At 27.3% G+C, this 12359-nt stretch overlaps 3 protein-coding genes across 8 annotated transcripts; 2 read left to right on the top strand and 1 right to left on the bottom strand.

Moving 5' to 3' along the window:
* Positions 1-115: 115 nt before the first annotated feature.
* Positions 116-3740, top strand: LOC107994363 (CAAX prenyl protease 2). 3 transcript variants are annotated; one of them, XM_017051230.3, is made up of 6 exons: positions 116-270; positions 819-924; positions 990-1128; positions 1268-1504; positions 1580-1642; positions 1731-3740. In XM_017051230.3, the coding sequence occupies exons 1-6, from the start codon at positions 116-118 to the stop codon at positions 1943-1945; spliced, it is 915 nt and encodes a 304-aa protein (XP_016906719.1). In that variant the 3' UTR covers positions 1946-3740. The 3 variants fall into 3 exon arrangements, with proteins under 3 accessions (XP_016906719.1, XP_061930917.1, XP_016906721.1); XM_062074933.1 differs by lacking the exon at positions 116-270 and adding an exon at positions 391-527; XM_017051232.3 differs by lacking the exon at positions 116-270 and adding an exon at positions 441-555.
* LOC107994425 (BTB/POZ domain-containing protein KCTD3) lies at positions 2548-8039 on the bottom strand. The gene is made up of 11 exons (XM_017051340.3): positions 7757-8039; positions 7295-7608; positions 7051-7206; positions 6777-6965; positions 6229-6708; positions 6043-6159; positions 4372-4511; positions 4109-4295; positions 3749-4027; positions 3470-3671; positions 2548-2712 (listed from the first exon to the last, which is right to left on the bottom strand). The coding sequence occupies exons 1-10, from the start codon at positions 7816-7818 to the stop codon at positions 3472-3474; spliced, it is 2124 nt and encodes a 707-aa protein (XP_016906829.1). The 5' UTR covers positions 7819-8039; the 3' UTR covers positions 2548-2712; positions 3470-3471.
* LOC107994426 (odorant receptor 13a-like) lies at positions 7915-11872 on the top strand. Of its 4 annotated transcripts, none has more exons than XM_028665095.2 (7): positions 7915-7979; positions 10006-10314; positions 10487-10773; positions 10882-10981; positions 11051-11155; positions 11247-11396; positions 11513-11872. In XM_028665095.2, exons 1-7 carry the CDS (start codon positions 7971-7973, stop codon positions 11567-11569), a joined length of 1017 nt encoding a protein of 338 aa, XP_028520896.2. In that variant the 5' UTR covers positions 7915-7970; the 3' UTR covers positions 11570-11872. The 4 variants fall into 4 exon arrangements, with proteins under 4 accessions (XP_028520896.2, XP_061930916.1, XP_028520895.2 ...); XM_028665094.2 differs by lacking the exon at positions 7915-7979 and adding an exon at positions 9650-9799; XM_062074932.1 differs by having other exon boundaries at positions 11247-11872.
* The last annotated feature ends 487 nt before the right edge of the window (positions 11873-12359 follow it).

The raw sequence follows: 12359 nt of genomic DNA, 5'->3' as shown, positions 1-12359 counted from the left end.
TGCCAGACCGCCAATCGGATGAATTTCTGCTCTCCCCCTCTTTCCTCACCGACCTCCCTCTTTCCTATGCGATCCTTCTCTTGCCTTCTACCCCTTACCGATTCCCTCTTCTGCAATGGATCGCGACACAAGCAACCAACATCAGTATGGAGTTATGGAGACTGCGGATCGAAATACTGATTTCTCCTGCATAACTGCAATTCTATCATGTTTTGTTCTCTCAGTGATGTACGTCGCGAGCCTCTATGTATGGAATTCTCCGTACAGTAGGTATGTACCGATTAACAGCGATAACAAACTAACATAAACGTCAATCTTTAAATGTCCATTTTCTGTAATCGTGTATGCTCTCTCTCGGTCCTTTAACAGTGAACCACAGGAAACCACGAACAAAGTGTAACTGTATTCACGTCGACCGAGAACATGAAAGTCTACTCTTTGATTCTCCTGATTCACGCAGTCGCTTTTCTGGACAAGAATCGAATTCACAGCGCCTCTATTGGAGAACTTTTTCCTTCAATTCTTCTGTAATTGGCGCGTCATTTAAAAGCAATTGTGTGAACTATCAATAATTATTTTCTGTCAATAACATCGATATCACTTTAACTAATTACCTATATATTCTTCAATATTTAAAATAAATTTTTACAATTCTTTCATTTAATATAACATAAATGTCAATCTTTGAATGTCCATTTTTTATATTTTTATAAATTTTTATCTCAGAATTCTTTTTTAAGAAAAACAATTTTAATTAAAAAATAATATTACAAAAAAAAGACTAAAGATTAATAAAATACAAAATATTTTTATTACAGAGAACATCCAACTGTAATAAAAAAAAGATTTTTTAGTGTTTTTATTATGTCTCTTATATCTCCTGCATTATTGTACTTTGGAATGAATGAGAAAGTATTTCAAAAGGTAATTGTGTATGATGATATTATTAATTACATAATAAATGCAATATTATAATTTATAATTTTTAGGCAACAATTTGGGAGTTATTGGGACTGCGGTGGCCTGGTTTAATTCAAGCAATTATAATACCATTGTTATTAACAATGATACTATTTCTAGGACCAATATGTGTACAAGGTTTCAATGGACTTTGGAGATTATATACTGGTTAGTATTTTAAATAAATTATATATTAATAATATTTTAGATAGATTATGTACAATATGTACCTTTTCTTAAATAATTAAAGATTTAAATTAAATTATTAAATAATTATTAGATCATATTTTATGTTTAATCTTTTTAGAACCTATGTATTGGTTTGGAAGTGTGCGAACAATAATATGGTGGAGAAATCTAGTAGTTGCTCCTTTGGCTGAAGAATGGACATTTAGAGCATGTATGTTACCATTGCTTTTGCAATGTTTTACACCAACTACTGCCATATTTATCTGCCCTTTATTTTTTGGTGTCGCTCATTTTCATCATGTAGTAGATAGAGTAAAAGCAGGCATGAATCTTAAACATGCACTATTTATATCTTGTAAGTATTTCTTTTAATTTTACTTTAATTTTAATAAATATATTAATTATTTGTTATAATAAATTTTTAATATAGGTTTTCAATTTGCGTTTACGACATTATTTGGAGCATATGCTGCCTTTCTTTTTGCTAAAACGGGTATGATTGTAATAAAATGCTCTTAATTTATACATTACTATAATTTGATGTATCATTTTTTATTTAGAAGAAATTAATATTTTTTTAGGACATTTAGCAGCACCATTTACAGCACATTCTTTTTGTAATCATATGGGATGTCCTGATCTTTCTGAAGTAGTTGCAGTTAAAGATCCATTAAAAAGAGCTGGTTTGTTTTCTTTGTTTGTAATTGGATTAGTAGCTTGGTGTTTCTTATTAACACCAATGACAAATCCAAGATTATTTTATAATAATTTATTTTGGCATAAAAATTTTATATGAGTATGATTTATTTGCAATAATATCATTAATGTTATGTACAATTTTTATAAGAGAAAAATTAGTCTAGCTCAATATAATATTTAAAAAATTCATATTGCATGATATTTTTTAGGAACTGTTACTTAATAAATTGTATACATGTTAACGAGACTGTTTTGCAATTTACATATATATATATATATATATATATATATATAGATACAATTTTATTAAATAAAATAAGTACTTTTATAAGTTAGAAATTAATCAGATTGTATAATGAAAAATTTTTTATTTTTTATTTCTGATCATGTTTTGTATAAAATGATCATTGTGTAAAAAAGTTACTATAAGCAAATTAATCATGCAATATAGAACTGATATAAAATCACCGTAGTGCCTCAAATTTAATTCAATTTACATAGTGATATCTTAAATGCCAATAAAATTTTAGGCAAAGTTCTTAAAATTTCGTAAACAAAGATGTTGATGAAATATTGTATAATTAAAAAGATATAACATTGTTATAATAAACAGTGCATTATCTTAAATTGATAAAAAAAGAGTTATTTCCATAAAAATGTATGTTTTTGGGAATTTTTTCTAACATAATGTACAATATATGAATTTTTATTTTAAATTTATTTAACTATTATTATGATTCCTACTTACATGTATAAAAACCTATTTACATTCATATAAAAAATTACACTTACTGTTTATTGAAATTACAGAATTAACAGATAGCAGTATTATAATATTTGCCATAAATGTGTACAGCTATTTATCTAGAAAAAAACAAAAAAATGTATAGAAGTTAGTTATTAAAATATCTTTTAATATGAAAAGATCAAATTAACTTATTATTATATCTATCTTGCAAAATATGTATTTGATCATACACATTTTAATCACAATTTATTGTTAATAATATAAGTTTTTTTTAAAGAAAAAGAAATTGAATTGTTTAATATAAATGTTTATATAAATATTTAGATTGTTTTAAATTGAAAATTTATTCAATATAAAATTTTATATATTTTAAATAAATTTAAAGAATAGAATTTTTAACATAAATAAATTCATTCTTTTTATAATATAATAATATAAAAAATAATATACAATTGTAAAACTTTCTACTTTAGAGTAATCAAAGTTATATATATATTATCTTATATGATATTTATTAATATTTATTTAAAAATAATATAGAATGTATTTTAGAATATTTTAAGTAATGCAAAGAAAGTGCACATTATTTCTTATTTATTTAATATAATATAATTAAATATACTTATTTTATAATTATTTTATCTTTAGAAATTTATTATAATTTAATTATTACATCACTTTCATATTGCATTACTTATAAGTAAGACTGTTTTCTTTTTGAAAATTATTGTTAAAATTAAAAATATTAACAAAATATTATATTAGAAACTGTTACCGCAAATATTTTTTGTTAATATTTTAAAATAAACGAATCATTTTTGGACATAAAACATTATTTTTATAAATTTTTATAAAATATTTTTTTTGTATTACCTTCATGTTTGGCTAGGTCCAGGTGTCGCATCAGAATTTTGTGATTGATTGAGAAATAGTACATTACTGGTTTTTATACTTGGGCCTGTAGATATAAGTGATGGACATGGACTAATACATGGTGTTGAGGAATGACTATTACTTAAATCACATTGGTCTAACAATTTCCAAAGTTCTTCTGGTGTAGGTCCACCAGAAACATCTGTAATCAATATCCATGATATGATGTTAATGAATTTATTAAACAAAAAAAAAAAAAAAAAAAAATAAAGATATTACTTTGAGTAGAAGAAAAAGAAGGTTCTAAAGCTGTTGTAAGATCCCACATTTGAATAGTCCCATTAGAATGTCCAGTGAATATAAAACGTCTTGGTCTTGAACCCATACGGCTAGATCCTTCACATTCATGTACATAAAATGAGCTTATAATACTACCATCCACTGATTTAATTACACAAACTCTCTTTCCATTTGATGCTAAACGTACAAATAATTGATCAGTTTCAGGTACAACTTTTTGAACAAAGACTTGTTCATCATCTTGTTCTCCAAATGGTCCTATGATTTCAAGTATAACAATTGTTATCTATTAATAATATTAAAATCATTTTCACTATTATACTATATCAAAAAACACACCAAAATCATTTCCAGCATTGTAACTAATACAAGATTCAATTGCTTCTAAAGATACAATTTTAAAACTAGCTTCAGGTGTAGATCCAGGTTGAGTAGAAATCATTCCACGAAATCTTGTTACTGCCCAACTCCTAACATGATTATATTCTGAACAGACAGATACTAAATATTTTTCTGACAATGTTACCTGTAGTATAATTTAATATACACATAAATAATTTGTAATTTTTTTTAAATATATATAATTTCATAAAGAAACATACTTTTGTTACACTACTTTGATGCACTGTAAATGTTTGAAATAATTGTGGACCATGTCCTACAGTTTCAGGATGTTGAACTATAACTCTAACGCTGCCAGATTTTGTACCATATGCAATTTCTATCCAGTTACCGCAAACAGCTGTATAAAAAAATTATAAAATTACAGTATATCTTTTCTATTCAAAATATTAAAAATTTTTAATATAACTACATTTCTCAATATATAATATAAATGACACAATACATATATTAACATTACATATATTAAAAATTGTAATAATGAAAAAAATATGTACTTATAATATATAAGATAATGTGTATAATATATTATTTGTTAGTACATAATAAATGACCTACATAGATATTACATGCGTTATGTCATGACAAAGAAAGAATATGTAGTAAATTCTTAAAAAATTATAAATTATTCTGAATATTTTTTAACTATAAAGAAATACATTATTTATATTTTAATAAAATTTTATGTATATATATATGCTAATAAAAGCAATAAATATAATATTTATAATGTATGTAAAATTATAGTTTATGTATGATATGTATATATGATACTTTGAATTGTTTAAAATGAAGAATAACTATGCAAGCAGAGGTACATAATATCTATTCCCTTCCCCTCTCAGATCTATAAAGGTGTTATGTCACTTGTGTAGTAATAAAAGCAAAAGAATATAAAAATATTATAAGTACAACTGGATGCATAAGGATAGTGAGGGTGTGCAATAAGATAAAATAAGTGTTTTGAGTATATAATTCTTATATATTTATGATTATAATTTGTTGAATATATATTATTTTGTTATAATATTTTTATTCTAATTTAAAATGATATAAATAAAAATTATTTCCTTAATATATGAAAAAAATGTATACACATATATAGTTTTAATAAAAATGCCATTAAAAATATGTACATAAATATGGATTTGTGCACAATTGTGATTTGATACCGAATAATATACAATACCTGGAGAGGAAGGGTATGAATACTAATCAAAATAATGCATAATGTTCAATGTTATATAAAATGTAGTAAAATATATGTCAATTTAAATTGTGACTTGAAAGTGAAAATATTGTAGAACATTGTTATATTGACCCATACTTGCCTTGTGCTATTTATCCAGTTGTACGAAATCATGAAGCAAAGAATGTAATAATAAACTCATATTAATATTCAAATATATTATTGAACTTCGTAATAGAAGATAAAATATTTGTATCTAAACAAAAAAAACTTATTGATGTGTTTAATTAAGAAAAAAATATATTTTCTATTACAAAGAACAAATATATAATGAAATTTACACAAACAGAATTACTCAATTACTATTGTAATTATTAAAATTGTATAATCATTAAAAAAATATTAAAAAATAAAATTTATATAAATTATAAAAGTGACGTTTGTTATTACATTCCTCAATACAAGCGGACTTAATAATTAAATGTTAGTCCATTTATTTGTACGTCACTGGAAAAGATATTTCTGCAATAGAAATACTGTAATATTCAATGTTATGACTATAAGTTACTTATTTACCTTCAATTTTTATATTTATTATATATATATATATATTTTCATATATATATTTGTATGTTTATTCATTTATTTAAAATATCATGATATGATAAAAATGAAAACTTACATGTTTTTGGTGTTAAATATACAGATATAGCTGTAATAGGATCATAATTTGGATCACGGTATAATTCAGTTACAAGTAAATCATTATCTTTCATTCTTAAAGGAAATTTTTCCATATCTGAAAATCAATTTTGTATATTTTAATTATGAAAGTAATTTTTATTTAATCTTATAAATTTTAAATTACCAATATAATATATAGATCCATTGTTACATCCTAATAAAAGAAATGAACCAGCTGTATCAAATGATAAAATGGGTACTACATCTTGTATTTGCCAATGATGTGTCATAGCATGCCATACACCAATTTTATCAGTAGGAGATAAAGCAACTAATTGGCTTCCAATAAAAAATAAATATTCCACACGAACATTTAAATTAAATGTGCCAATATTAGTTTTCATTCCATTTGCTGAAATACTCCATAGTCTGACTTGATTTCCATAGGAAATAGCAACCATTTTAACATCTCCACTGGTACTTAATTTTGATGTTATTGCCACTCTTTCAATTACTGATTCTATGTGAGGACTTGTAAATGCATGTTGCCAACCAGATGAATCTTTAAGTCGATAACACGTTATAAAATGAGCATAAGCAATCACAATCCAATTATGATGTGCTTTTATGATTTGAACTCTTAAAGGATCAACCCATGATGAAACTATAAAAAGATTTATTAATAGAAAAGATTTGTTTTTTCATAATTAAATAATATATGTAACTATTTACCTTGTTGAGGTCCAAATACTAAACTAATATCATTTTTATATAATTTATTTAAATCTGCTGAATTGTTCCTAACATGTCTTAAATCTAAAGATGATGTGCGTGAATGTGGTAAACCTTTCTGTTGAATTCTGTAATCTAATGAAGAATTTCGCATGTGACTATTAAGTACTCCTTTATGATTTTGTTGTCCTAGAAAAAAAAAATATATATATATATATATATTAAATACTTATAATTCTAGTTAAATAAACTAAATTTATTAATAGTTTAATACCATTATTATTATGGTTACTTGAAGTTCCAGGAATTGGATTTTGAGATGTAGATGGTACATCTACTCTTGAATTACTATTATTAGTTGGAATTCTACCATGAACAGATACATCTCCTATATTTGATGCAACAGTGGTGGGTTCTTGTAATGGTATACCTTTTCAATTACAATATGTAGAATATATATATATATATATTTTATTTCATTTATTTTTATTTTAAGAAAAAAGATTATTTAATCTTACTTGGTGGTGGTAAATAACCATAAAATAAAACATCTCCACAAGATGATTGAGTTAAATCTTCACATAACATTAATCTTTTAACTAATGGTATAATACCATAATATTCAGCTTCGTGTCTTAATGTACGAAGATCTACATTTTTTAAATCAATATCCTTTGTACGAAGATAATTTAATATAATAGAAAATAATTTTGGATCTCTATCTATAAATAATGCACCAATTTCATCTCTATGACTGGCAATTCTATTACTTAATAAAGCTGTAAAAAATGAATCTGGAACCCATGTTAATGTTTGCTTTGATGTTGAAAACCTAAATAATAAATAATTTTAGATAATTATAAAGATAACTCATCTAAAAAAAAATTTCAAATTATATAACAATATTTAGTTATTGATTAACAATTAAAACAAATTATTTATTATATAGTATTCAAAGCCAATTAAATATTTGTTTGTACCTTGTTCCACCAACGTTTAAATGTACAATATCGCTAAGACCAAAAGAAGGAGGTATAGCCATTATTATTATTAATTTAAATGCCAATTTTTATTTTGATAATACATGTCTTATATCAATACATATCAAACAGTTATAAAACTACAGTTTACTTTTCATAGGTTATGAACAGTAACTTTATGAACTTATGAACAGACTAAGCTATAAATTTGCACATGCGTAACGTGAGTATCGTTTTAGTGAAATGAAATTAAAATTTAAATGAAATTCAAACAAAAAAAAAAAAAAAATGGTTAAAATTCCAATTTTTATTAAAATATTAGAAAAAATTATAAATTAAAATATTATTCTAATTATTACTCTATATCAATTTTATTATATAAAAAGCTTAATACTTATTATTCGATGAATTGTTGAATATTCGAATATTTTTTACAATCTTTTTGGCTTTTGGAAATAAAAAGTAAAATTAAAATTTAAATTTTAAAGAATAATTTGAAATTAATTGATTGAAATCTTTTATAGTTTTTCAAATAAGAAAAGTCTTATTTTATATATATATGTACATAAAATAGTAATGGTAAAATGTAGTAATATTTATATGCATATAATTAATATCTTTTTTAATTAATTAGTAATTTATTACTATTTATTCGAAAAGTGTCCAAATTTATCGTATATCGATAATATTATAAAATATTATAAAATATTAATAATTTTTGACTAGTAATGCCATCTTTTTGAAAAATATTGAACTTTTTTTACTTACATAAAAAAGTTTCAATCTTTTCGATTTTTTAAAGATGTAATATCATTAATAAATTTATTTTATTGTGCAGAATGCTATAAATGAAATAGAAAAGAAGAATAGAAAATAGTGGGAAAAGAATAGAAATAAAGTAAGAATTGATCGAGATAAAAATGATATATATTTTCAAAGATAGAATAAGAATTGAGAGTCAGAGTCATCTCTTGAATGCTTTTAGAAATATGATTTTTTGAAGAAATATCTTCAATATTTCAAAGATGGCGTTAATAATCAATTCTTATTGTATCTCTATCCTTTTTTCACTATTTGCTATTCTTATTTATTTACAGCACTCTGGAGATGGCGCTGATTTCAATATTTTTATCCTATCTCTATCTCTTTTTTTTCATTATTTGTTCTCCTTATCTATACTTATTCTGCAAAATTCATTCAAGAGACGGCATCATATTTTTAAGCTTTGATTCTTTGTTTAAAAATTCCTTTATATCTATATTAAAATATTCTATTTTAGGAATAGAATAGTTATAGAATAATCAGAGCTTAAGAATGACAATATTTAAATATTATAACGATAAGTATTGCGCAAAAATACATTTTTTATGAACTATGAATTAATTTGAACTGTTCCTGATATCTTTTTACTACTTTCCCTCAAAATATACCAAGTATATCATGAAACTTTTGCGTGCATTGCAATTTTTGTAAAAAAAAAAAAAAAAGAAAGAAAGATAGTATATCAGATATATTATATTTTCATATGAATACAAAATTATTCGACAAGTCTCAGCGAAAAGAAGTTACACGTAATACCTACTTGTATAAAGTTTCGTAAACTACGAATTGTCATCATTCACCCATTACACGATAACTGTCATTTATATTACGATCGATTTCGCCTTCGATATTTTCCGCGACATTTTTTGCAGTTCCTCCGGAATACGATGAAACAAACCATTTGATCGGATGAATCATATTGAAAAAAAAAAAAATCTGTTTTAACATAAATCGTGCGATTTTTTTTTTTTAAATAAACAAGTTCATTCGATATATAAATATATAAATATATATATATATACACACGCATACACACACACACACACATATATATATATATATATCAAGAAAATGAGTGAGTTCCGTAACAAGGAATACGATCAATTGATTAAACCAATAATGATAACTGGAAAAATCATTTCTATATGGCCGTTAGCAGAGAATAGCAGTCGGATAACGATTACGTTTAGGAGATTTCACTTGTTCTGCATGTTTTTCCTAGTAAGTGCCATCTTCGACCGTATAATTCGATTAATAAAATTGATTAATAAAAATTCTTATGGACGCGATTTTTTGAGAAATTTTTGATTTTCAGAACACTGTTCACGCCCATCTTTTTCGATCGATTGTCGATCAATTTTATCTTTAAATGTACTTGCACTCGTACAAAATCTTGCATCAACCGTGGTAACCGATGAAATTTTCAGGTGATCGTGATGTCTGTCGCGGTAACAGCCGACGTGGTTCACAATATGGATGATCTGGACGAAGCAACCGAATGCGCGTTAATTTGCACAGCTTTTTACCTTTGCGTGGTTCGCTTGCTCGTGTATTCGTTCCACCAGAAGGACATGCTCTACGTGGTGAACACGATGAAACAGGATTGGATCTCATCCTCGGACCAGGATCGGCTCATTTTCGCCGAGAAAACGGTGTTCGCTTTCCGCCTCGCGAAATATTTTATCACCACCGTCGCAATAACCATCGTCATGTTCATGTCCGTCCCAATTTTGGAGGTGATTAAAAATTAAAAAAAGAAAAACGAAAAATTTCGGTATCGAATCGTTTCTTCCCCTTTCTTCTCTTCTTTCTTTCGAAATCCATGGAAAAAAAAAATAAATAAATAAAATTTGTTTGAATAAAATTTGAATTATTCCTTCTTTTCTTTTCTTTATTTTTTTCTTTCAGATTTACGTGATCGGCAGTAGCGACAAAGTGCTCCCATTTCGAGGATATTTCTTCATCAATCAAACCGTGTCACCGATTTTCGAATTTCTTTATCTGTTCAACGTAACAGCGGGCGGATTCGGCGGAAGTATGATCGCAGGCGCTACCAGTTTTAATTTAGTGGTGATAATACACGGCTCGGGCAAATTTGCCGTTCTGAGGAGAAGGATGGAGGCTTTGAGCGGGGCCGATCCTAACTCCACCACGATCATGGGGGACAACGTGATTCGTCACCAGCAAGCGATCAAGTTGGCGTCAATTAAAAAAAAAAAGAAAGAAAGAAAAATCAAATATCGATCATTTTCTTTTATATATATATAAATATGAAATAGAAATAGAAATGAATCTGTTCACAGGTTCGCGGACACTTTGGAAAGGATCATAAACCTGCTCGCTTTGGGACAATTCGTCATAAGCACGGGATTGATTTGCTTCGCCGGATTTCAGATCACCTCGGTGCGTTCTGATAACGTTGTCTGATAAGAAAAGAAAAGAAAACAAGAAGGAAGAAAATAACACTTGCAGATGATGGAGGACAAGGGTCGTCTGATGAAATATTCCACCTTTCTCAACTCAGCCATTCTCGAGCTGTTCATGTTCAGCTTCAGTGGGAACGGGTTGATCGACGAGGTACGAGAACAAATGGAATCGAATTACTTTCAAGATTTTATTATAATTCGAGTTGTGGAAGCGATACGATTCACCGATTTGTATGACGCAGAGCGAAGGGATAGGAGAGTCGGCATACAACAGCGGATGGATAGGCAGCCATTTCCATAAAAGCGTCCAGATCATGATGATGCGTTCCAAGATTGCCAGCAAGATAACAGCGGCAAAATTCTACAGCATGTCCTTGGAGAGTTTCTCAACGGTGAGCCAACTCAAACTCGATCAAATTCTCGAGATCGAGACAGTTTATTTAATTATGTTATTAAGGGGAGGAGACGTGACGTTTTCTTCGTGCCGATCCTTTATGCGTTTTTCTAGGTTCTAAGCACGTCGTTCTCGTACTTCACGGTGCTCACAGCCACCAAAAACGAGTAGCAGCACCGCGTCGCTTCTACACGGTTTTATACGATTCGGATAGACGGCGTCTCTCGATGACTCAACGGAGAATATATGTACTTTAGTTAGATCCACTAGCCTAAAAATATCGCCTAAAAACAAAATGTCGTGTGCGAACCAGTTGTAGTTAAACCACCAGTTTGTTGCTTAAGATCGATAGATTTTTTTTTTTTTTTTAGAAAAGCACACAGAAAAGCAGATTTCGAAAAAATCGATTCGAACAGAAATTTTTTACGATAGAAATTGTTAACGATGATCGATAATTTAATATTATATTCGATACGTAGCGTATAAATATCTTTCCTTCAACGAGGAGTTCCAACATTCTCTCGATCTTTTTTTTCTTTTTTACGAGATTAGAAAACGTAGTAGCACGTGTTACACACGCGCTACACACACACGCGCGCACACATATATATACCATTGAACGAAGTAAACCAACGCTCATAATATTACACTAGATATTTGCTTAAGCGTGTTTACCAAACATTAGGCTTATTACTAGAGTATCTATATCGCGTATGACATGCTACGTTTACCAATGGCGTTATACATTGGTTCCTCAATTATCCCAAGAAGTATACGCAAGCGAGACACGAGCGAGCGATCATCATACAGCGAAGATTTCCACGAACGATTTACAAACAAACAATTAACGAAAGACAGAGAGAGAGAGAGAGAGAGAAGAATGGAAACGGCTGGAGGAGTTGTGTGCGGCCAAAATGTTGCGTATTATTTACCAGTTCTCTCTGGGTGGGGCGAAAGCATC

This window comes from Apis cerana, linkage group LG5 (genome assembly GCF_029169275.1).
Source record: "Apis cerana isolate GH-2021 linkage group LG5, AcerK_1.0, whole genome shotgun sequence".
In the NCBI taxonomy this organism is placed as follows: Eukaryota; Metazoa; Arthropoda; class Insecta; order Hymenoptera; family Apidae; genus Apis; species Apis cerana.
Note: the sequence above shows the minus strand (reverse complement) of the source record. Positions and strands in the feature narration are given on the sequence as shown.